The sequence below is a fragment of the Podarcis vaucheri genome (genome assembly GCF_965113315.1).
Source record: "Podarcis vaucheri genome assembly, chromosome: 13".
NCBI lineage: Eukaryota > Metazoa > Chordata > Lepidosauria > Squamata > Lacertidae > Podarcis > Podarcis vaucheri.
The window spans coordinates 49,621,740-49,644,673 of NC_138751.1; the positions used below are offsets into that span (position 1 = coordinate 49,621,740).

The window sequence follows — 22,934 nt, forward strand, 5'->3', positions numbered from 1 at the left end:
TCATTTGAACACTGGAAATATTTTTCTTCTTCCACCTTTGGTGTTATTATTCTCATTCCAATTGTGCCCGTAAGCTGTGTAGTTTGGCTGAAGGTGCCATTGGAATGGCTGTTCTCCATGGGTCATTGTCAGGTTGGCGGGTGGGGATGGGGAGTGCTGAGCATTCCTTCTGCATGCTCCTTGATGTGGGCTGGTTGCTGGCTTCCTCTTTCTTTGCTATTTATAATCTGCTCCACAGTTTTATGGACCTGAATTGTGTTCCAGTGTGATGAATTGTGGCTTTATTTTCAACTGGAATTGTGCCTGTTGCAAGCCAAGCCCTCTTCAGGCTGGATTTGCATATATCACAGTGCTGCTTCCTCCAGGTGGCTGCAGCTCAGCCTGTTAACTTCCCTCAAGGATTGTCCCAGTGATATCTTAATTTCCCCTGCTTTTTCTGATAAAAACACAAAGAGATAAAAATGTCCTTTCTAAGTTAATGGAGCACAGGTGAACCAGCAGCTTCTTTTCTCTACGCTGAAAGCGTGGCAAATTAGGTTCGTTGGCTGATTCTGAGCTCTTAATGTGGTGGAAGACAAAAAAAAAAAAGTTATTCCATCAGAGAAATTACAGAATGAAAATTGAAATGTGTGTGAGAAGGGTTGAGCAGGTGGAGGCTGGAATGTGAAGGTTATGTTTGCAAGACAACCATACAGAAAGACGGAATGCAAGAGCTATTGCCATAACTGTTTAGGGCAAAGGAAGGAGGAAAAGATAAGAGAGTTGCTATGCCTCGTGATTAAACTGGAAGAAACTGGTAGAAGGAAGTATTGCCATATATGGACATTGCTACCCCTGTGCTTCCCTTTGCTTGTAAGTGTGTAAATGCTTGCGCAGTTTTCGTATTTGGTGTGCCACCTTCCAGCTACCTGCTGGTTGAGGTTGTTTCACATCGGCCTAGCCACGCCTGAATAAGCATCCAGTTTGAGTGACAATTTGTGTCTGGATTCTGTTGGCTGTTTCAGGCAGTCAATAGAACCCCAATATTTCCCCAAACTTCACTTGTGTGTGTCTGTGCCATGCACAGTTTTAGAAGCCTCTATCAAGTCCCTTCCCTACTCCAAGTTGTCTCTTCTTCCTAAAAGAAAAAGCCACATGCCAGGGGTGTGTGGCCCTCCAGGCCTTTCTGCCTGGCACTTGGAGCTCAGTCTATGCCATACCCTCCCCACCCTCCCCACCTTCCTTGAGTGCCTGTTCCTGGCTGGAATTTATGCCTTCAAACTCCGATAATGACCCTTGCTTGCCTGGAATGGAGAGCAGTCAGGATTGCATGGCTTTGTAGAAACCAGTTTACTCTACGGAGGCAACTTCATAGGTTGCCTGGAAGGGAATGCGACTGATGGACTCAAAAGTTTTTCCAGCTCCTAAGTCTTGTAGGGAAGATCTCTGAGTCACATTGGCTTTGCTTTCCTGTTTGGTTTCCTGCTCCACAATATCCTTTTTGACATGAGATAACCAGAGCTTGTACGTGCTGTATTCCAAATGTGGCCAGTGCCACATATAGACCTGTGTGCCTTACTTGAAACATTGCAGACCGTCCTGTCAAGAGAGACCCCTGGCCAAGCAAGCAAGCAAGCAAGCAAGCAAGCAGAGGCTTTCAGCCCAGGCCACACACTCCAGTATGTAATGCTTATGTGTTGCTTTGTTCATGTGACACATGTAGGCACTAGCGCTGCAGCATTACAGCATTTTTCGTGGGTGGATGGGAGCAGGCACCAGGTGGAGCAGTAAGGGAACAGTGGTGAGATGTTTGAGGATAGAGCTATGTGTGCCCTGCGGCCTGCCCAGCACTTCCTCAGCTAACCTGCTGCCCTTGGGTGTTGTGGAAGACCCAGTTCCATTGCCAGTTTTAAATTGGATCCAACTGCATGTCTGGTTGACTTCTGTACATGATTTTTTTTTTCCAGGGGGGAGGCATCTTGTCTTGGACTGGCCCTGGTCTAGCAACAGGAGACCTGGATAGGTTGGAGGTCGCATACTAGATCAGGCAGGCGTGGTAGCATGGGAAAAGGACAGGACAGTGACGATTTGCAGCTGATTCTGCTGGAAAGTTGTGTGTTTTTGTTAAGGCTGTGGGGTCAGCTGACAACACTCAGATAAGTACTGCAGCCAAGAGAGCAGCCATGAACCACAAAATTGGGATTGCCTGGCTGGCAGGAGGTAAGGCACTGAAGAGTTATGGTTGGAGGTCCCAGTTTGAGACATTCCTCATCCTTGGCACCTTACCCTACCCTACCCTTACATAACATCAGCGGTGAGCCAGAAGCGATCAGATTTCCACAGCACCTTTTTCATAGTTTCCCACTGAGCATTAATTTGAACACCCAGTGGGTGCTCTGTTGTAACACTGCCAACGTTTTGAGAATGATTGATTTTGCGTGGTGTGTTCTGCGTCTGTGATTGCATTCACTTGTGCTGTTTTACGTTTCTTTCTTCATACCGCCCACGACATTTAAAACGCCGGAATAGACTCTTCATTGAGCACCATGCAGCTAGGAGCACAGCTGCCAACTGGAAGGCTTATTTACTTTATGAATCAGGTGGCAAGTTGATACCTGTGGTGGAGGCAGCCTGACCTGATGAATTCCCCCGAATAACTCAAGCCTCTTATTTCCACAGCCATCAAGGCTGATGACTGCCCTGCCTGGGTGCTGGCGTTCCTTTGGTTGTGTGTTTCATTCATTGGGCACTGGCTTCTCCAGCATTTGCTCTGTTCTTTGGAAATAGAACAGTAGCTTTCAGATTGTATTTTGTGGGTGCTTATTGGGGGTTCTGCACCAAGTAACTTGGTCGTAAGGACATAGCAAGAGCCTCCTGGATCAGGCCAATGACCCGTCTAGTCCAATCTCCCCTCTTGTGGTTTCCGGCATTGGAAGCATTGCCAGTGTGGTGTAGTGGTTAAGAGCGGTGGACTCGTAACCTGCACGCTATCTGTTTTGTAAAGTAGGCTTCACAGGCTAACTTGAGAGTACATGTGTGTTCTTTGACTTGGTTTTCTTGGTCGTACAGAGCGTATAGCCAGCCACCTGTCTTTATATGCTTGGATTTCTTCCCCCTGCTTATCTTACGTAACCATGGCATAGTGAGGGTCTCGTGGAGCTAAAACCGTGTCCCCAAGTTTCTTTTACTTTCTTCCATGAAGCTGAAAGCCTGCCGTTCACTCCTAATTGAAAAATTGCGATGTTGCAGTTGGACCCTGTTTTGTGAGCTGTATCTGTTCTCTCCTTCTTGCACTGGGTAGAGCTAGGCATCCATCAACAGAAACGTCTCCCGGGGGGAGGAGGGCTGTGTCTGCTTGCACAAAGCGTATAGAGATGCACTGCACCCCACTCACAATATACAATAACACCATTGTGGAGTATTTAAAGGCTTAATTTAGCAGAAAGATGGTAGGGTCAAAAGCCAAGCTGTTGGAAAACAATGGAAATAAGTGTTCTGTTTCAATTCAAGCCTGGTAATTGGATCATTCCTAGCAAACAATGTTTGTGCAAATATAAATCTAAAAGGCCCGCAGTTCAGAGAGGGAATAGTTTTTTCTTGACTTTTGTCATGGCACCCTACAGAGGCAGCCCAAGGGGAAGGGCTGCTATTGTGAGCTGCTATCTTTATCGTAAGCAGCCCCAAATCCATCTAGAGCTCCTCTTGCTCCACCTTCAGACCTGGAGCCTGGATTTTACCCCTGTGACAAACAAGGAGGCACTCCTGAATGAGGTGGATCTCTGTTTTATTAAATCTTACCATTTAAGAGCCTAGAAATACAAGGGAAAAGGAAGAGGGAGCAGTTCAGAAAGCTAAAATTAAAGAGTTTTTTTTAAATTAACAAAAGCAGACATTTAAATTTAAAATGGCCATTAGTTTGGGCCAGGCCAATTTTGTACCTGATGGAAGAAGAGTAGGGAAGGCACATAATCCCAGGAGCTCTTTACTTTGGTCAGTGACTGGTGCCAAACATATGGGCTCGTCAAAACCTGGGGTATTTTTAACATAGAGGGGGAAGAGTCATTCTAGGTAGGGGTTTGTTGGCTTGCTGGGTGGCACTGGTAAATTGTAAGTGACGGGTTGTACAACACTGGATTTTAAATTAAACTGCTTCTCCACCTCCTTGGCCCTGATAGCTCAACCGCAATTGGGGTTTAGTTGTTCTTGAAACACCACATTTCTATGACTCTGCAAACAAAGTTGCTTGACAACCTTTTTCTGCACCATTGCAGTATAAACCTGTTTCCTACTGAGCCGTAAGAGTCACTTGAGTTTAAGGATTTCATTCTGATTGGCAGTTAGCGTTTTTTCTTTTTTGTTAAGTTGACGACTGCCTTTAACTCCTAGGGAATGTGTCAGGCACAAAGTTCCAAGATTTATATCATCTGAAAGCTGGGGCTCCCATTTTTCAGAAAATATTAACTTCTAGACTTTGCCTTCTTGTTATGCACCATGTCAGACAGTGCCACTGCCCTTGTTCCAGCTGTGTATTTTGGCAAGGTGCTTAGACTAAATTTAGCCAATGCTAGTCCTTGTATCTAGCTGTCAGTTCTTGGGTTGTGCATTCTGTGCATGCCATTCTCCATTGCCAACGTCCTGAGAAAGCTTTGGCTTGTTAATTCATTAAACTTGGATTGTTAGAACTGGGTATTTTATGTATTTCTTCTGGTAACCAATTCTTGCTTTCTATGCTTTCCTAGTATTAGGTAACAGATAGCAAAATCAGTGCCATAGAATATTGCACAGGGCCATGGATGATTGGCCTATTCATTTCTATATTTGGCTTGCAGTGTTCTTGCTGTGAGCTTGTGCTTCAGAAATGCATGTCACATAGAACTTCCATCTCTGTTTGGTAAAGAATAAAAATGTGCTCAGCTTCGCCCTGGGGAAAGAAAACTAGATCATATCGGTGTGCTTCTGAAATGTCCAGTTTTGGCTCCCAGGCTCAAAAACATTTAGGCAAGTAAGTGACTTGCCATTGCATACCTTCAGGAGCATGATTTTATACCACTAAGCTGGTCAGACATTTCGTTAATATAGTGGTTTTCCCATGTTTCGTTTAGCAGGAAACTAGGTTTTGTGACCAAGTCACAATAGGAATCTGAAGCTAGTCTTGACTTTCTTGAGTTTATCATATCCGTATTTCCAAATATGTGTCTCATTTGCTTACCGCAATACATTTTGAGATGTACACATACAGTCACAGGAAAAAGAAAGTACACCCTCTTTGAATTCTGTGGTTTTACATATCAGGACATAATAACAACCATCTGTTCCTTAGCCGGTCTTAAAATTGGGTAAATACAACCTCAGATGAACAACAACAACATATGACAACACATGTGTTGTTGTTCATCTGAGGTTGTATTTACCCAATTTTAAGACCCTATAAGGAACAAATGGTTATTAGTAGGTTCTGATCTGTAAAACCACAGAATTCAAAGAGGGTGAACTTCCTTTTTCCCATGACTGTACCCATGTCTTTAAGTGAGTGCTTAAAAAGATAATCTGTGGCACAGTGGTAACCAACATGATGACCTTTGAATGTTACTGGACTACAACTGCTGTCAATCATACTTGAGCTCATGGGAGTTGTATTCCAACAATATATGGAGGGGACCGCAATGGCTACCCCTGCTGTAGAGATCCTCCAAGAATAAAGGTGAAAAATGTGTAAAGAGTGTATGCTATTAGGTGTGTGGAAAGAGAGAGAGAGAGAGAGAGAGAGAGAGAATGAGAGATCATCCCTGGTTATTCTCACCCCTCCACCCCTCCCAAAATGAAGGTTAAAAATTACTGAAAATAAATTGTAGCTAGGAATCTATTTCCTGTAAAACACATGGTATCGTGAAGTGACAGTACTAGTACACTTTCTTCAGAACTCACAGGGCTATTAGGGTTTATAATTGTTCAGGGAGGGAGCATGAACTTTCCCCTCCCCTCCTCTTTCAATGCAATGTCCTTCAACCTACCCCATTGTAACCATGATTGACTAACCAGGGGCACCCTTATTTCTGCTTATGGAACCCAGTATCAGATTTACAATGCTTAAGCTAGCGATGCATACATGCCAGCAAAAAATAGGTAGAAAAGTGGTCACAATCTGCTGTATGTTGTGAATGCAGGGACGGCAAAGGATGCATTTCATAAAAGTGCATCGGGGTATCTTCTGATTCCTCTATTTTGCTTACTAAAAAATACTCAGCCCACCTGTCCTGTGACTCACAAGCTGACAAGGAACAGAACAGTATCCTTTAAAATATTTTAGATGCCAATGAAACACCAGATTGTAGCTGAGTACCTTTGAACACTGCAAGCAGCAGGAACTGAGAAAACAGTTCATGCTTCTTGTTGTCCCCGTAGTGGATAAAGAGGGAATATGAAGCATGGTCTCTTCTGAGGATCTTGGTGTGTGTATGGTGAGAGAAAAGATAGTAACCAGAGCAAAAGCACTTTTTAAAACCAGCACTTGGAATTGCATCCAGAAACCAGTTGGGAAACTAGCTGTGTTCACAATGGATCGGCTCATTAGCCCTCATATTGTCCTATCTCTGTGACATAAGAAAAAGTTAAAACTCCTGTTTTCTGTTGTGTAGTAGCTTCATGTCTGTGAAAACGCTACTCTGGTATTTCCTTGTAGAGGAAGATAGCGTGTCTCAACATCATGGGCGCAATATGCAGCAAGGAAGGGTGTAAAAAGGTAAAGGGACCCCTGACCATTAGGTCCAGTCGTGCTCAACTCTGGGGTTGTGGCGCTCATCTCACCGAGGGAGCCGGTGTTTGTCCACAGACAGCTTCCGGGTCATGTGGCCAGCATGACTAAGCCGCTTCTGGTGAACCAGAGCAGCACACGGAAACGCCGTTTACCTTTCTGCCGGAGCGGTACCTATTTATCTACTTGCACTTTGACGTGCTTTCGAACTGCTAGGTTGGCAGGAGCAGGGACCGAGCAATGGGAGCTCACCCCGTCGCGGGGATTCGAACCGCCAGTCTTCTGATCAGCAAGTCCTAGGCTCTGTGGTTTAACCCACAGCGTCACCCGCGTCCCAAGGAAGGATGTAAATTGTAATAAATGAATGGCTGTTTTTGTAAGGTTCTTCTGTCTTTGTTCATTGTGACTAGGAGGGTATTATTGAGTGAAGCATTTAGGATTTGGTAATATATTTTCATATATTTTCACTGCTATGTTTTCCAGCAATGCTATTGGCCCCTTGGTTGCCCTCTGGCTTATTTATGACAAGGGTGGCGTACTGCAAGAAGCTCCTACCCCTGTATGGCTGCTCCTTTATGGGGGCGTTGGCATCTGTGTGGGCCTCTGGGTCTGGGGGAGAAGAGTGATCCAAACCATGGGAAAAGACCTCACGCCCATCACGCCGTCAAGGTACGTGCCCATCTCCTGCATCTAATTGCCCTGGCATCTCATGCTAGCTATGCCGTAGCATATGTGTGCCTAATGATTCCTGGTTTTGATCGGAGTAGTGATGTATGTAGCTTTCTCTTTAAACTAATGGCAATGTTGTTTGCATTGTTGAGGTCTAGTTGGGCAGAATAGCCTACCAATGTCTGAATAGCATAGAGAGGCATAAATTAGGAAATGGCAAAAATCGAAGTAGTTTTCCATGTGCTTCTGAATGATTAAAAAAAGAAACCAACCTGTGATTTTTTTATTTGCTTTTAATGCATACTAGACCTCTGCTGCTAACCTGTTTACTAATTGAGCATGATTTATTGGAATGTAGTATAGGTTGTCAGTAGCAGCGAGCTGCTCAGCTAATTTAATGTGGATGTGTGTGTCCAGTTTTTGTTATTCAGCAGCTCTTTGTTCTCTCACTTAATATAACTCAATGACCAAAGATCAGTCGGAGGGAACCGGTTGGAGACGATGCTGGTAAGACGTTGGCATGTTGCATGGTGTCAGCCCAGACTGATTGATTACACTTTTTTTTAAGAAAGAGTGACTGTGAAGTGTTTTTTTTATGCTTCCTGCAGTGGATTCACTATTGAGTTGGCTTCGGCGTTCACAGTTGTGGTAGCTTCCAATATTGGACTTCCTGTCAGTACTACACACTGCAAGGTATGCCTTTGCCATGTGACTGCAGCCAGGCTGGTCTGGACTGTTCGTGTTTTAACTCTGCTGCCCAGATCAGTTTATAGCGGCATGATACCACAATGAGGAAATGCACACGTCCATTTCACATCCAAGAACTCTCCCCACCCCACCCGTCACTCCACTCATATGAATGGGCAGCCCTCAGGTTCCCTTCTTAGACATCGCACCCTTTTTTGCACATTGCGGAATCAAAGTATTTCCTCTCCCCCACAAACACTTGTTATCAGATTATTCCCTACGCATCCACATGGAATTCGGCAAAGTAGTATGTTCCCCGAAAGAGCAATCCATCAACCATTGGCCTTTTGCATTGCCCATTAATTTCAGAAGGCCTTGTGCAGAAGGAAAGATTGGCAGGGTTGCACACCAGGAACCGTCTAATCTTGATGTTTTCACATGGTCATGGAACTGCACATGAGAACATTTAGGAATAATGACACTAGCCCAAATGTTTTAGAGTGTAGTGGGGTGGATGGCCCGAGGCGTTTTGATGCCTGAGGCAAGAAATCCAAGTCTCGCCCGCCTACTGGAATTAAAATAACGAACTAAAAATCTACATTGTGCTGCCCTTGACTGGTACACCAAAACTTGCTGCCATGCACGGTGGAGTTGGCCCTGAATAGCAGTAACTTTTTCCTCAGGTCATGCCATGTGAACGTTGATCTGCTGCACCCTTCTTTGTCCGGAGGTTCTGACACTGTTCATCGTTCATTCTTCTACTTTCCTGATGAATGCATGGCATGGGATTTCCTGTGTGTCGCTCTTACACTTCAAAATCTCCATCTGTCTTTTTTTTATTTCTTTACAGTGGATTTTGCATTGAAGTAATGTGTGCGCTAACCGTACTTGTAGCCTCAAATGTGGGTATTCCAATAAGCTCCACTCATTGCAAGGTATTGGAGTCTGCAGTGGTCACGTCGATTAAACACATGCTCAATCTTAAAAGAAAAAGCAAAAACAAATAACAAGTGCTGATTCCCCCCACATCCCATTTTGCCTTCATTAAGTAATATACTACCAAGCAAGTTTTAAAATTAAAAAAAGCAATAATTAAAATATGGAAATTTAGTTATTTACAAAATTATAGAAAACATTTGAGTTGCAAATTCCCCCCAAATGTTAGAATGTTGGGGAGGTTTTCTTTTTTTTAAAAAAAAAGAGAGCGAAAAGAAAAAGAATGTATATATTATATTATTATTCTTATTGCTGTTTATAAAACACATTGTAGTATTCATTTTGTAGTGTATTAACAAGCAACAGTCATCATCTTAACTTTTAGTATCCTTGCTTCTATATAAACTTAAACTTCTTAGTATTAGCTTTCGACTAACAGTTTCATACATTTTATTTTCTTCCCCCAGATTTGCAGTTTCTCATATGTAACTTTCATGGATTGTGGTGTGCATAATTTTAGGAGCATACATCACAAGTCATTGAAATACAGAACCGAGCATTCATGTATCTGAAGGCAAATGGTATTTGATTTCAAGCCAATCGGAACTAGAAGGTCTATACAGATTGTAGCTTTTCAGTGATTAATCTGCTTTTCTAACCTGTATTCTCATCAAAACGTAGTCAGCTAAACTTTGATAATGTTTAGAAATGGGTTAACTGATGCCAGTGTCACTGATACCCTCTAAAAATTGGGGAAATTCATGAAACAAAACAGAGCATAAGTTGAATATTTTTAAAATTGGTGTTAAAATTAAATTGTGGTACTTTTCATATACATCACTATTCATGCTTTCAGACCTGCCCCCCCTTTTATTTTAGCATATATCATATCTCTACCACTGCCCACTGCCCACTTCTCTTATTCTCCTCCCCCAAGTCCCCCCCCATCTCTTTAAAAAAACACCCTAACAAATAAAAAGAGAGTTGCAGTGGGGTGACCAATCTGCTAGAAGGAAAATCCGTAGCAAGTAATGAGGTAGAAGAATAGACAAAATCTCTAGGAGCTGATAACAGTTCATGTATGAACATATCACTATTCTCCTTAAAGAAGATTGCAAAATACTGTAATATGAGGTCGAATTAAACAATGTTTTTAGATACCATGATTACAGTCATATGTCCATTACTTTCAGGGCTAGAAAAGTGTGCTACACGCCCCCTACAGTTTCATAAGCAGAAGCCAACCCCATCCCCACAATCCAGGCAAAGATTCCATTTACAGAAGCCATTTGGGCTGGCAATTGAATTTTACGTCCACATTGGTGACAGAACCGTGTTTTCTGCTGCACCTAAGAACAACAGGATAACTTAAACGGTCTTGGAAGGCTGCAGGGCACACAGACCTCTTGTCATCCTAAACATTATCACTGCTCACTCACCACTTTGCCTGGTGCCTGCGCAGATAAATGTTCCAGTGTTGCTGCACTAGTGTCAGCAGTTGTCATGTGAGCACAACCTTGCATTTGCACACATGATTCCTGCTGGTGGAGTAGGTCCTGTTCTGGAAAGGATCAGGTGAAACTTCCCCAGGCAAAATGAAGAACAAAGCATGTTCGTGACTATCCATTTTTATCTTATGGTCTAGGGGCAATGACTGACAAGGGGGAAAAGAAATTTATTACAGGCGTTGAACGTTAGCCAGTAACTTCTTACTGTAACTATGATCAGACTTGTGGCTTTCAGAACTGATTTGATCAGAGATAGTCCTATGACTAACTCTTGGTTACTAAGACTGAGCTATGCCATCAACACTAATTGGATTGAATTAATCCTTTGGAATGTTTCATCCTAGTAATTTATCTGACAAACCGTAAATCTCTAGAATATTTTAACAGAGGTGGATATGCCTTTCTATTTGCACGGACTCTTCAGGAGGCAGAACGGATAGACAAGTGAAGGAGCCATTATTCTGATATAGTTTTTATTTTTATATAGCTGCCATTGCCACTGTAACATATATGGGCCCTTCTTACATTAATTCAGCAGTGTTCAAATCTGTGGACAGTCATTACAGTAAGAAAATGTGGTTTTCCCTACCACATCCTTTTTGAGGAGAGCCATAGCTTAGTAGTAAGCACATGTGCGGCATCCAAGAGGTCCTTGATTTAGTCTCTGCCATTTCCAGCTAATCAGGGTGCGGGTGACGCTGTGGGTTAAACCACAGAGCCTAGGACTTTCTGATCAGGTCGGTGGTTCGAATCTCTGTGACGGGGTGAGCTCCCGTTGCTCGGTCCCTGCTCCTGCCAACCTAGCAGTTCAAAAGCACCTCAAAGTGCAAGTAGATAAATAGGTACCACTACAGCGGGAAGGTAAACGGTGTTTCCATGCGCTGCTCTGGTTCGCCAGAAGCGGCTTAGTCACGCTGGCCACATGACCCGGAAGCTGTATGCCGGCTCCCTCGGCGAATAAAGCGAGATGAGCGCCGCAACCCCAGAGTCGGTCACGACTGGACCTAATGGTCAGGGGTCCCTTTACCTTTACTATTTCCAGCTAAGAAAGATCTTGGGTAGTTGGGCTGAGAATTACTTCTTTCTGCTTGAGGTCTTGCTGGTTGCAGTCAAATAAGGCCAGATGGACCAGTATCTGTTTTTAAGGCAGCTTCATATGTGTTACACATAGACTTCTAGTTATTTGGATGGGGGCAGGGGAGATTGGGAATAGAGCAACCAAATGTGTTGTTTCAGATAATTCTGTATGTTACTGTACCACTTACTGTATTTTTCGCTCTATAAGACGCACCTTTTCCCCTCCAAAAATGAAGGGGAAATGTATGTGCGCCCTATGGAGTGAATGCAGGCTTTTGCTGAAGCCTGGAGAGCAATAGGGGTCAGTGCGCACCGACCCCTCTCGCTGTCCAGGCTTCAGGAAGCTATCCGCAATTCTTCAGAGCACGGCGGGAGTTCCCCTAGGCTCCGAAGGCTTGCGGATAGCAGCCTGCAGCTCGAAGCCTGGGGGGCGCAGTGCCAACTCCCCGGGCTTTGGGCAGCTATCCGCAAGCCCTTGGAGCGCTCCCCCAGCCCGCAGGCTCCGGGAGCGGCGGCAAGGCTGCACAACCTTGCCTCCGCTACCGGACCTGTTCTGGGGGCTGGGGTCGGGGGAAGCTCGGGCTTCCCCCGCCCCAGCCCTGCGGCTAAAAACGAAGCCGCGCGCAGCCTCTCCCGGCTGGAGAATTTGTGCGTGGCTAAAGAGGAAGCCAAGACAGCGGGATGACTTCTTTCCTCTTTGGGGCTGGGGGGGTGTAATTTTTTCCCCTTTATTCCCCCCCCCTAAAAACTAGGTGCGCCCTATGGTCTGGTGCACCCTATGGAGCGAAAAATACGGTAATTTGGTGCACCTGATCAGTCAATTCCAGCCAACTCCAAACTTGCTTGGAAGGAAATACGAAGCCTTCTTATTTAGCGTCCTTCCTTTTACAAATGGCTTCCTCTTGCCTGCAGTATCTCTTCTCCAGATGCTCTCTGACAAGAGGAAGGCAGAACATGATAGTGTCTCAGTTGTACTCAGCCCTTAGGGAGAAATGTAGGGTCATAAGAGGAAAACCTTGGCAATACAAGAAAACAAACTGTGGACTTAATGGCACTTAGAAGGGAAATTGGGTTAAGCAATTAAAAGAAATGGCAGTTGCTCACATAAGACAAATCACAACCCATTATTTGAGATGTGAAAACATAGTTATTCCTTTGAGCAAATATATTGTATTAGAAGCCTTCATCTAGAGAACAGCTGCAGGCAAACTCTAAAATGGCAGTGATCAGAACAGGAAAAACACATACTTCTTCTATTTGCCAGAGTGATAGAAGATTTGTCAGCCCTTTTGGCATATCTGAGATAACGTACCAATAGCAGGGATGGAAGAACACTAGATTTGCAGCTTGCTAGAAAAAGAGCTCTTGCTCTTTCCAGGATGGGGCTCAAAGCTGGACAAAATATCTAAGCTCCAACCTCAAGCCATATGCTCTTCACTTATGGAATCCAGCTTTGCCACCGATTTCCTATATTCTGCCACATAATTAATTTCCACTTTCTGTGGCACAGGACATGGGTGACGTTGTGGGTTAAACCACAGAGCCTAGGACTTGCTGATCAGAAGGTTGGCGATTTGAATCCCTGCGACGGGGTGAGCTCCCGTTGCTCGGTCCCTGCTCCTGCCAACCTAGCAGTTCGAAAGCACGTCAGAGTGCAAGTAGATAAATAGGTACTGCTCCGGCGGGAAGCTAGACGGCGTTTCCGTGCGCTGCTCTGGTTCACCAGAAGCAGCTTAGTCATGCTGGCCACATGACCCAGAAGCTGTACTCCAGCTCCCTCGGCCAATAAAGCGAGATGAGCACCGCAACCCCAGAGTCGGCCATGACGGGATCTAATGGTCAGGGGTCCCTTTACCTTTACCTATGTCACATGTAGCAAATGTCTGGGCATTTTATTTGTTATAACTTGCTAGTTGTAGTTTTTGTTACTGAGTGGAGGATTTTTTGTTTTTGTTTAAATTACCTTGTTAAGTTGCTTTGGAAATGGTTTGCCCTGAAAAGCAACATATATTACTTTAAATACATAAAACACAGTTGATTTTCTTATTTGTAATGGTTAGCCTTTCCTTTGAAAGGGGCATGGCTCAATAACTGCTATCACAGGCCTTAAATTAAGGAGAATGTCATGTAAAGCTAGAAATAATAAGAATAAGAACTGCCATGGAATCCAAATTATGCAAGGCACTAAAAGGTGTGTTTCCCTGTCCCATCCCAAATAGTTTTCAGTTTGTGTGATAAATTCATGTAGAGCTCTTCTCCTGTGTGAAAAGGAAGCAGGAATTCCAATTTCAGATAATTTGTAAATCTGGGCTTCAGCTGACTGGCATTGGTTTTGTCATAGATAGGGGTCCATAAATGTGTTTGCTGGTTGGTCAGCAGTTGCCACAAGTCTTTCTGGCAATTGTAAGTCCCTGGAATACCCAGTTCAAAGTGGGAGGCTTGCATTACAAAGAAAATGGAGGGGATGAGGCATGTCATTTTCACGCAACTCGTGAAACGGATTGACCTTTCTTAGTGCCAGGCTTTGGAGATACTTGGCGCATCTCCTGCTGCTTCCACGTGCCTCCAAAGCATGGTTTGGTTTGGCCCAGCCCTTCCCCTGAATCGCCTTACATGCCAGAGGGACGGTAGGGTGGTGGTGATCGCAGATAATAGCTGGTTACTAAAAGCAAACCCAAATTTATGGACCCCAGGTCATAAAGCATCTGTTGCCCATGTTAAGATGCCTTTAATTCTGATTCCCTTCTCAAACTTCCAAGGTTGGATCTGTGGTGGCAGTTGGCTGGATACGCTCCAAGAAGGCTGTTGACTGGCACCTCTTCCGCAATATCTTTGTCGCCTGGTTTGTGACTGTCCCCGTGGCTGGCTTGTTCAGCGCTGCCGTCATGGCTCTCTTCATGTACGCCATCCTGCCGTACGTCTGACATCGCTGCTCCTTCCATGGAAGAAGGGGGTGCCTCTGAGATAAAAGAAGCAAAGGTCTCCCCTCCAGAGCGCAGAGCTCCCTATTTAAACCATGCAGTAAGAGCTAATCAGCAAGGATTTGTCGTCAGAATCTAACATCTGCTGTACATAACATCTGTGTCATTGGTGACATAACATGTGGTGCCGTTTTCTTATGTATTAAAGAAATATATATATATGCTTACAGTAGGTAACACTACCTTAAGTTATAAGTGAGGTGAAAATAATTGCCTAGAACTTAATCCCTAGTAAAACTTGTACATAATGTATCATTCAGTAGCCATTTTTTTAATCTTTTAAAAGAACCTGGGATGTGTTTGTCAGTTTGATAAATGATGAAGCAATCTGCAAAAAGATGAGATTCTTTTTTTTGTAAAAAAAAAAGTGCTGTTCAATGATACTGGAAGCAAAGTGCAGAGGTACATTGGCAAAAACTCGGTTCATATCATATTGTTGTGTATAATACTGTATGAACATTGAATTTGTAAATACTTACAAAAATGTAACTTTTTAATGGTGCATTTCCCTCATATATTTTGGATAAGAAAGTTTAGAAAGTACCAAAGAAGGGGGAATAGCTTGTCAGTATTATATTTGTCTATCTGTGTGCTGTTTCTTTCTCTCTCTCTCTCTCTCTCTCTCTCTCTCTCTCTCTCTCTCTCTCTTTCGCTCTCTCTCTCTCTCTCCACCCTGCAACCCATTTAACTTTCTAATTAAAGTTATTTTCTACCAGCCAGCCACCAGCAAAGCCAGGATAGTATCGCTCATGTTTTACTGTAACAGGTAAAGTGTCGTACTGCTACAGTCTTACGTAAAAAATATCATCCACAGAGGATTTTAGTAAAAGCTCAGCTTCGTTATGTGTCGAACCTCAAATCAAACAAGTATTTTCCACCCCTTGTATATAGGTCCAATTCTGCTCTCAAAACAGCCATCTGTCAGCAAGCTCAAGCGAGGGGGGGAGATGGGGTTTCAGAAAGGTTTTGCATTCCTTTTTCCTGATGCACCCAGTGTCAACGGTAACTATCTAGGATAGTTTGGGGTGCTAACCAACAGTGTTTGGTGGTTAAGATTTTTATACTACAGTTACCCTCATAACTGGAGGAGGAGTGAATACAAGAACCATTTCTGATCAAGTGTCGGAGCATGTGGAAGGAATCTAAGCTACAGCTCTCTGTGCCAGTTCAGTGCTCGCAGGGGAAGGAGCTGCAGTGTGGGTTCCTCTGCTGTCGCCTGGGACTTAGGACATTGCCAAGGGTGCCTGGGAAAAATCACATCGCGACTGCTTCGGAACTGCTAAAGGCAGTGTCTAATACTCAGAAACGTGTTGTCCCTTTTTGAAGAGGCATCCTAGTCGTGACAGTTGTCATATGAAGACACTACTGAAGAGGCCTACAAGGTCTCTGGCCCTAGAACTGCAATTTGTCATAATTTGGTAGATACACATTGATGAACCCCCCCTCCCCCATCTTTACTAGTATAAAGGGACCGTATCAACCTGGCAGACAGTGGTTTGAATCCAGTTCCTCTTGCTATGGGAACCTTTGAGTATAGGCTTTTGGGAAGCCTTGTTGAAAGGAATCTGTGTTCTTGAGCCATTCTCATCTGTTTCCATTGAGCTCATAAATGAGCACCTCCCAGAGGATTTTGCTACTTGTAACGGTGTCCAGGTTGGGTTTACTGGAGTGGGCTTGAGGAGGTCATGCTTGGAGAATGTTGGGAGCCTAGGACTGTTGAAATGCTGCTAAAAAAAATTTCCGATACATGAGCTTTCTTGGTACTCCATTGTGATCCTTTTTCATTGGTCATTCATTCTAAATTTATAATAAAAGAATACATTGCCCTAGAACTGCTTTCTTGTTTCTTGGTGTTTTTTTAAAAGATACTGAACCATGTGTTTTTACTATTTACAACCTGCTAAGCTGTGGGCGCTTCCTAACTCAAAGCATTCCTTGCTTACTTTGCATTTGTTATAATCCTTTCATTTGCTTTCACTCTGTGTGAGTTCTTGTTTAGAAATTTGTAACAATGGCCTGGAAGGGGGGGGGGCACAGAGGAACACACCCATTGGCAAAGCCCAAATAAAGCCAAGCTCTGTGTAAAGCAAACAAAAACTTCCATTTATTTCACTTGGGACTGTTTGTCCCAGGATGAAGATCCCCTTATGAATTACCATAGCACTCTTTCGGTAGTAATCCCGTAATGAACATCTCATACATAAAAATGCAAATGAATGTGCTTCCATGAGCCTAGAGAAAGCGATGCTTGGACGCTACTGTCACAAGCACACTTGTGCAAAGGAAATCCAAGGAAAATATGTCCTTATTCAAGACCCAGTGCTGCTGTGGTTCTTGGCTTTAAAACTCAACTCTGCATTGTTTTAACAACACAAAGCACCTGAACATTAACTCATGGCTCATGACAGGATGATATAACTCACTAATGACGCAACCAGCATAATTTAAACCCTTGGTGAACTTTGTACAACAATTTGAGAATGCTTCTCTGCTTGCACATAAAAAGGAGCATGTTCATAAAGCAAACAGATTCTTTCCAGTCTGGAACATAGTCCTTAAGGAGCTTGACAGCTTTTTGGTGTTTACAAATTGCTCCATGAGCAGAGGATGAGATCAACCGACATATATTTGAACATTCAGTGTACCTTAAGTCTGTTGCAATTTCTGACCTGTGTGACTGTCCATGAGGAATATGAACAAAAGATGTGCTCCCTCTTTTTGGTGTGTTTAGGACAAAAGTGATCACTAGCAGGGGACTGGGTGCTGTTAACATGCTATCCCGTTATAGCCAACAGTCTTGGCCCCCTCAGCTGCCATGGCAACAGGAGTTTGCTTCATTGCAGTCAATGGGCATAGGTTGCCAACATCTTATCAATAGGCATTATATGTCTCAACAGCTGAAGGTGTGCTTGGCATCGAAGCAAACAAAGCCCTTGGCTTTCAATTCTGTTTATTGACTTGACCCCCACTTTAAATCCCGCTCCAAACTTCTTCCCAGTAATGCCAGATATTCAAATAGCAGTGTATCATTTGCCTGGTGTGACTTTGAAAAGGCTGCACTCATGATTTATTTTTATTCATTTAGAAGCTTTGTAGCTTTCCTTTTCACACACGTGCGGAAGGTGGCTCACAGTGTCAAATATAAAAACGCAGTAAAAAGAAAAGCAGAGCAACTGCAAACCAGCAGCAGAAAAAAGCAATCATGTTAAGAGTCTGATGGTCTTCACCTGTTGCCTCAAAGAAAGGTGCAAGACCTTGCCAGGGAGTGTACCTTAGAGACAAGGTACCACTACTGAAAAGGCCCTGCGCCCATTTTGCCACCCACACACCTGGGGCAGTGTTTTCAAGATTTGGATAATGGCAGAAAGCTTGATTGTTTCAGTTATTGCAGCTACTAAAAAAAGCAGCAGAGCAAGGGAATATCAAACCATGCAGGTATCATTCCAGCGTTCTGTGGTCTTTCAATAGAACTGCTTTGAAATGGACAAGAAACCATCCAATTGGATGTGGCTTGCACAAAGATCACTTGATGGCTGGATATGTGAAGTTTGGTACCTAGATGTATAAATGGGCTTCAGTGAAGGACCCTGAGTATAAATTGTTGATGAAAGTGCTTTCTTTGGGGGGGGGGTCTAATGACATATAGGCAAAATTCTGAATGTTTCTGTACAATAAAATCACTCAGCAACATCGGCATCTAACAATTAAAATGCTGTTGTATAACATTCACGGATCCTCACTGCGTGTTGCAGAAACCTGGCTACTAGTTTTCACATGCAGCATATGAGTTAGTAAAACTCTTTCCAGGCAGTTTTGCTATGCCATAATAAATTTGTTAGTCTTTAAAGTGTCACTGCAGTTCGTTTTTGCTGTAAAATATTAATGTGACCACTCCTGGTACCACTTCTGGTTAGTATTTGGGGAGAAGGTATCACACAATTGAATATTCAGCTATATAAACAACCTCTTGCCCATAGAAAGCTAGCCCAGCCCTTTCATTGATGTGGTAACTTCATATGAAGTTTCTTTCACGTAGAAGGATTCAGCTGTGCAATCTCCTACAGGTAATGTTAATAGGTAACAGTCTTAGAACATTTTTACCACCGTATCCACATTTTCTTTTGGACATCTAGACTCGCGATTCGATTTCTATCTGGCTGTTGTTTGAACAAAGTGCTGTGTATTCAGCACCTCAGTTTAACTTGGCATTGTGCTATAACGCATCATAGCTTTGGCTGTGCTGCTTTGTCAACATGCCTAAATTCATTTCAGCTTCTAAACTGATTTCTAGCAGATACATTTGAAGGTCAAGCTAGACGGTGATGGGCTTAGCTTCCCATGCTCCCCCGCCATACCTCCTTGTGCTCTGTTTTTTCAGACCTTTTCCTCCCAATCTGGATAATTTTTGGTACTGTAAAAATTAAGCCTCCTGCCCCTGCTTAAGACACAAACGGAAAATACATGTAAAGAACAAGGACAGTTGTCCCGTTGCATTTAGCTTGACTCTGAAAGATGTCTCTGAGGATTTGTCCACAAACTCTTGCACGGTGCATAATTTGGATGGAATCATTCTTGCAAAGTTGAAGGAGCATTTTTCTGTGCACTGTTATATAGAAGTACTTTTGATCTTGGCTCTTGATCCAGGACAGTTGGGTGAGAACATCCATTTCTTGGTCACAGGAGAGGAGAATAGGCAGCAAAGGATGAACCCATCTGAAGACGAGAGCATGAACTTTGCATCTGAGGGGGTCGTGACATCCGGGAACCACATTCTGACATGTGCTAGGCCCTTATAGGGCAATCATGTAACGTTCTGCATTTTCTGCTGTTGCAACACCCCCCCCCCCCGGTTCTGGGAGAGGCCTCCTCAAAGGCACCATAAATTTGCTGTACCTGCCTTGGGGGGCTGGATTAATCATTTCCTGTCTGCAATTTAGAACTTCATGGGCAAGCTGAACTTTCCATGTATCTGCAGAAGCAGCTGAATAACTTGTAGCTTAAACAGACTTCTCACCTCCAGGTCAACTTGTCCCTTCTGATAAATGTGATCTGTCTTTTCCACCTGGGCGAAGCCTTTTGCTGTGTCACCGAGGCATATAAATCTCTGCTAATCTCTTGATTCATAGTATGGCTTTCCTTAATTTTAATGCCAATGTGTTGCTGCAAGAGTGAGGCCTTCAGGCTGCAGAGAGAGAACCAGGAGGAACCTCTGGATTTAAAGGCATAAATCCCCCCCAGTGAGCTACAGGAACAGCTGCCTCCCTTGAAACAAGCACATGGTGTGTAACCGTATCTGCAGTAGGAAAATGTTATGCAGAAATAGCATTGGGGTAGATGTTTCTAAACAATGTCGCCACTTCTAGAGTTACAGTCCTGCCAACATGCACTAATGTGCGGCCAGTCATGGGACGCTCACAGGAACTGTTCTGGTGTGTACAAAATTAAGAACAAAGCTCCGGCTTACCCAGAGCTTAGCTCTGGCAGATGCCGCTGCTAAAAATAAACCAACCCTTCATGATCCGAAATAATATAATATTACCAGCATGTTTGCACTCTTTGGCCCCATGAGGGATTGCGGGGTCACTGGGTTTCTCGATTTAGATCCCCCTGGGCCAAATAAGTGTTCAAATATCATCGTCTCATGCCGCTTATATGAAACGCAGAGAAATGGATTTTGAGCTAAGACTCTGCAATTTCACAAAGGAGCATGAGCAAAGAATTTAGAAGCCGAGCAGAAAACTTTTGATTTTGTGCAGCAGCAGCTTGTTGTTGTTGTTTAGTCGTTTAGTCGTGTCCGACTCTTCGTGACCCCATGGACCAGAGCACGCCAGGCACTCCTGTCTTCCACTGCCTCCCGCAGTTTGGTCAAACTTGTGCTGGTAGCTTCGAGAACACTGTCCAACCATCTCGTCCTCTGTTGTCCCCTTCTCCTTGTGCCCTCCATCTTTCCCAACTGAGGAGATTTCACCCCTCCCATACCCAAGAATCTCCTGACCATCTCCTGATGATCTCTGCTGACTCCACAGAGAAGAGGAAGCGTGTCCTGCCTATTAACTTATTCTGCCCAGCAACATATCTGTGTGTGTGAGTGAGAGTCAGTCAGTCAGTGTATCGGAGAGAGTGAGAGTGTTAGAGATCCTAGAGATAAGATTGCTGCTAAGAGCAGCTGCAGACTCTCAGTGTAGCATTGATTTATGCTCAGAATACTTAGCTCTGTATATAGTTTTGTATCATAGTTGTAGTTATAGAATAAAGGAAGATATTTTACAGAGCTGCTCTCCGAGTGGTTTATACTCTGCAAGACTCTGCAAAACTCTGCTGCGCAACGACTGAATTATTGAGACAGTGAATCCGGTGCTCTCAGCTCTAAGCTGTGAGTCCACAGCACTGTGACCTGTTCCTGCGAGAAAGGAGGTCTCTGGCGGTGCTACCCAGCTCGCCTAGCCCAGTCGGGGTTGAGGTGCAAGAGTCCAGTTGGTGCACTGGCTCTAGGGCGATGCTGACACCAACATCAGGGTCTTTTCCAGGGAGTCTTCTCTTCTCGTGAGGTGGCCAAAGTATTGGAGCCTCAGCTTCAGGATCTGTCCTTCCAGTGAGCACTCAGGGCTGATTTCCTTCAGAATGGAGAGGTTTGATCTTCTTGCAGTCCATGGGACTCTCAAGAGTCTCCTCCAGCACCAGAATTCAAAAGCATCAATTCTTCGGCGATCAGCCGCCTTATGCCGGTTAAATAACTTGTTTGGATTCTGTGCTACCCACCACACAGCAACATCTAAAGCACAACCATAGCTGCAAAGGGGGGAAGAGAGGGAACGTCATAACAGCAGCCGTTCCCACCGCATTCCTAGCAATTCTGCCACCAACCACCAGCCATAAGGCCATTCCCTGACAACGCCCCTACATTTACCCATCCACGGAGGGTACAAATAACATGAAGCAATGGCAGGAACGTCAAACAGAACCTCAATCCGATCTATACTCTCTTCCATCCACGATGCAAGGTGTGCTGCTACAAAGATCCCACACTGGTTCCCGGTAGACCTGAAGGAGCGTCTCCACCCCCCTCAGCCAGCCCAGACACTGAGGTCCAACTCCAAGGGCCTTCTGGCGGTTCCCTCACTGTGAGAAGTGAAGTTACAGGGAACCAGGCAGAGGGCCTTCTCGGTAGTGGTGCCCGCCCTGTGGAACACCTTCCCATCAGATGTCAAGGAAATAAACAACTACAGTGGTGCCCCGCAAGTCGAATGCCTCGCAAGACGGAAAACTCGCTAGATGAAAGAGTTTTCCGTTTTGGAGGTTCTTCGCAAAACGAATTTCCTATGGGCTTGCTTCGCAAGACGACAATGTCTTGCAAGTTCCTGCTGGTTTTTTCCCTCCCCCCCTTTTTCTAAGCCGCTAAGCCGCTTATCAGCTGATCCGATAAGCCGCTAAAAGCCGCTAATAGCGCTAATCCGCTAATCCGTCAATGGGCTTACTTCGCAAGACGAAAAAACCGCTAGACAAAGAGAATCACAGAACGGATTCTTTTCGTCTTGCGAGGCACCACAGTATCGGACTTTTAGAAGACATCTGAAGGCAGCCCTGTTCAGGAAATTTTTAATGTTTGATTGTATGATGATGATGATGATTCTAGGACCTGCCCAGAGTGGGTGGGGTATAAACCCACCCAGATGGGTGGGGTATAAATAATAAATTGTTGTTGTTGTTGTTATAATAATAGCAAAGCAGTGCCAGAGCTCATGGGTCAATTGAACATGAAGCGAAGCCTGCAGCCCAAGACAGCAGCAGGATTCCCTCCTTTGGCCAGAGAACTAGCCAGACACAGACAGATGGAGTCGCATCCCAGTATCAGAGTAACCAAGCAGTTCTATAGCTCAGGAGGTCTGCCCATATTATATTATTATTATACATACTGTATTTTTCTGTGTATAAGACGCCCCCCGTGTATAAGATGGCCCCAATTTTTTTTAACCCAAAATTAAGAAAATGCACTATGCGCTATCTCTGTGTAAGACGACCCCTTATTTTAAACTTCAAAAATTTAGGGAAAAATATAGTCTTACACATGGAAAAATACAGTATATATTTATTTTTACCTCGCCTTTTTCCCTGGCAGGGGCTCAAGGCGGCTTACAGATAAAAATAAGAACGACTGAAAACGTAGGGGGGGGGGAATATCATTATAAAGCAAACAGTGTTAGAATTAAAGCTCTACCCTACAGTAAATTGACTGCATGGGGCAAAGTGATGGGAATTTGGCTGTGAGAACTGGTGAAATGACCCAGATAAACGAATCCTCAATTGGGAAAACCCTAGCAGAATGGGAGACTTGAAACCTTCTCTCTC

At 44.1% G+C, this 22,934-nt stretch overlaps 1 protein-coding gene and 2 long non-coding RNA genes across 13 annotated transcripts in view; 1 reads left to right on the plus strand and 2 right to left on the minus strand.

The window, feature by feature from the left end:
• Positions 1 to 16,420, plus strand: part of SLC20A2 (solute carrier family 20 member 2) — an 86,914-nt gene extending 70,494 nt beyond the window's left edge. For 5 of the 10 annotated variants that reach the window (XM_082194877.1, XM_082194874.1, XM_082194878.1 and 2 more), the window contains exons 9-11: positions 7,214 to 7,399; positions 8,008 to 8,092; positions 14,367 to 16,420. In XM_082194877.1, the coding sequence (XP_082051003.1) occupies positions 7,214 to 7,399; positions 8,008 to 8,092; positions 14,367 to 14,531 (436 nt within the window). In that variant the 3' untranslated portion in view covers positions 14,532 to 16,420. Of the gene's footprint in view, positions 1 to 7,213; positions 7,400 to 8,007; positions 8,093 to 8,936; positions 9,022 to 14,366 lie in introns of all 10 variants that reach the window. The other 5 variants (XR_014212803.1, XM_082194882.1, XM_082194880.1 and 2 more) reach the window with 5 other exon arrangements.
• LOC309516379 lies at positions 9,820 to 14,360 on the minus strand. Of its 2 annotated transcripts, XR_014212857.1 has the most exons (3): positions 13,469 to 14,360; positions 11,558 to 13,106; positions 9,820 to 11,192 (listed from the first exon to the last, which is right to left on the minus strand). It is a non-coding gene; the product is annotated as an uncharacterized lncRNA (long non-coding RNA). The 2 variants fall into 2 exon arrangements; XR_014212858.1 differs by having other exon boundaries at positions 9,820 to 13,106.
• LOC309516371 lies at positions 15,185 to 19,780 on the minus strand. The gene is made up of 2 exons (XR_014212831.1): positions 15,261 to 19,780; positions 15,185 to 15,230 (listed from the first exon to the last, which is right to left on the minus strand). It is a non-coding gene; the product is annotated as an uncharacterized lncRNA (long non-coding RNA).
• Between the last annotated feature and the right edge of the window lie 3,154 nt (positions 19,781 to 22,934).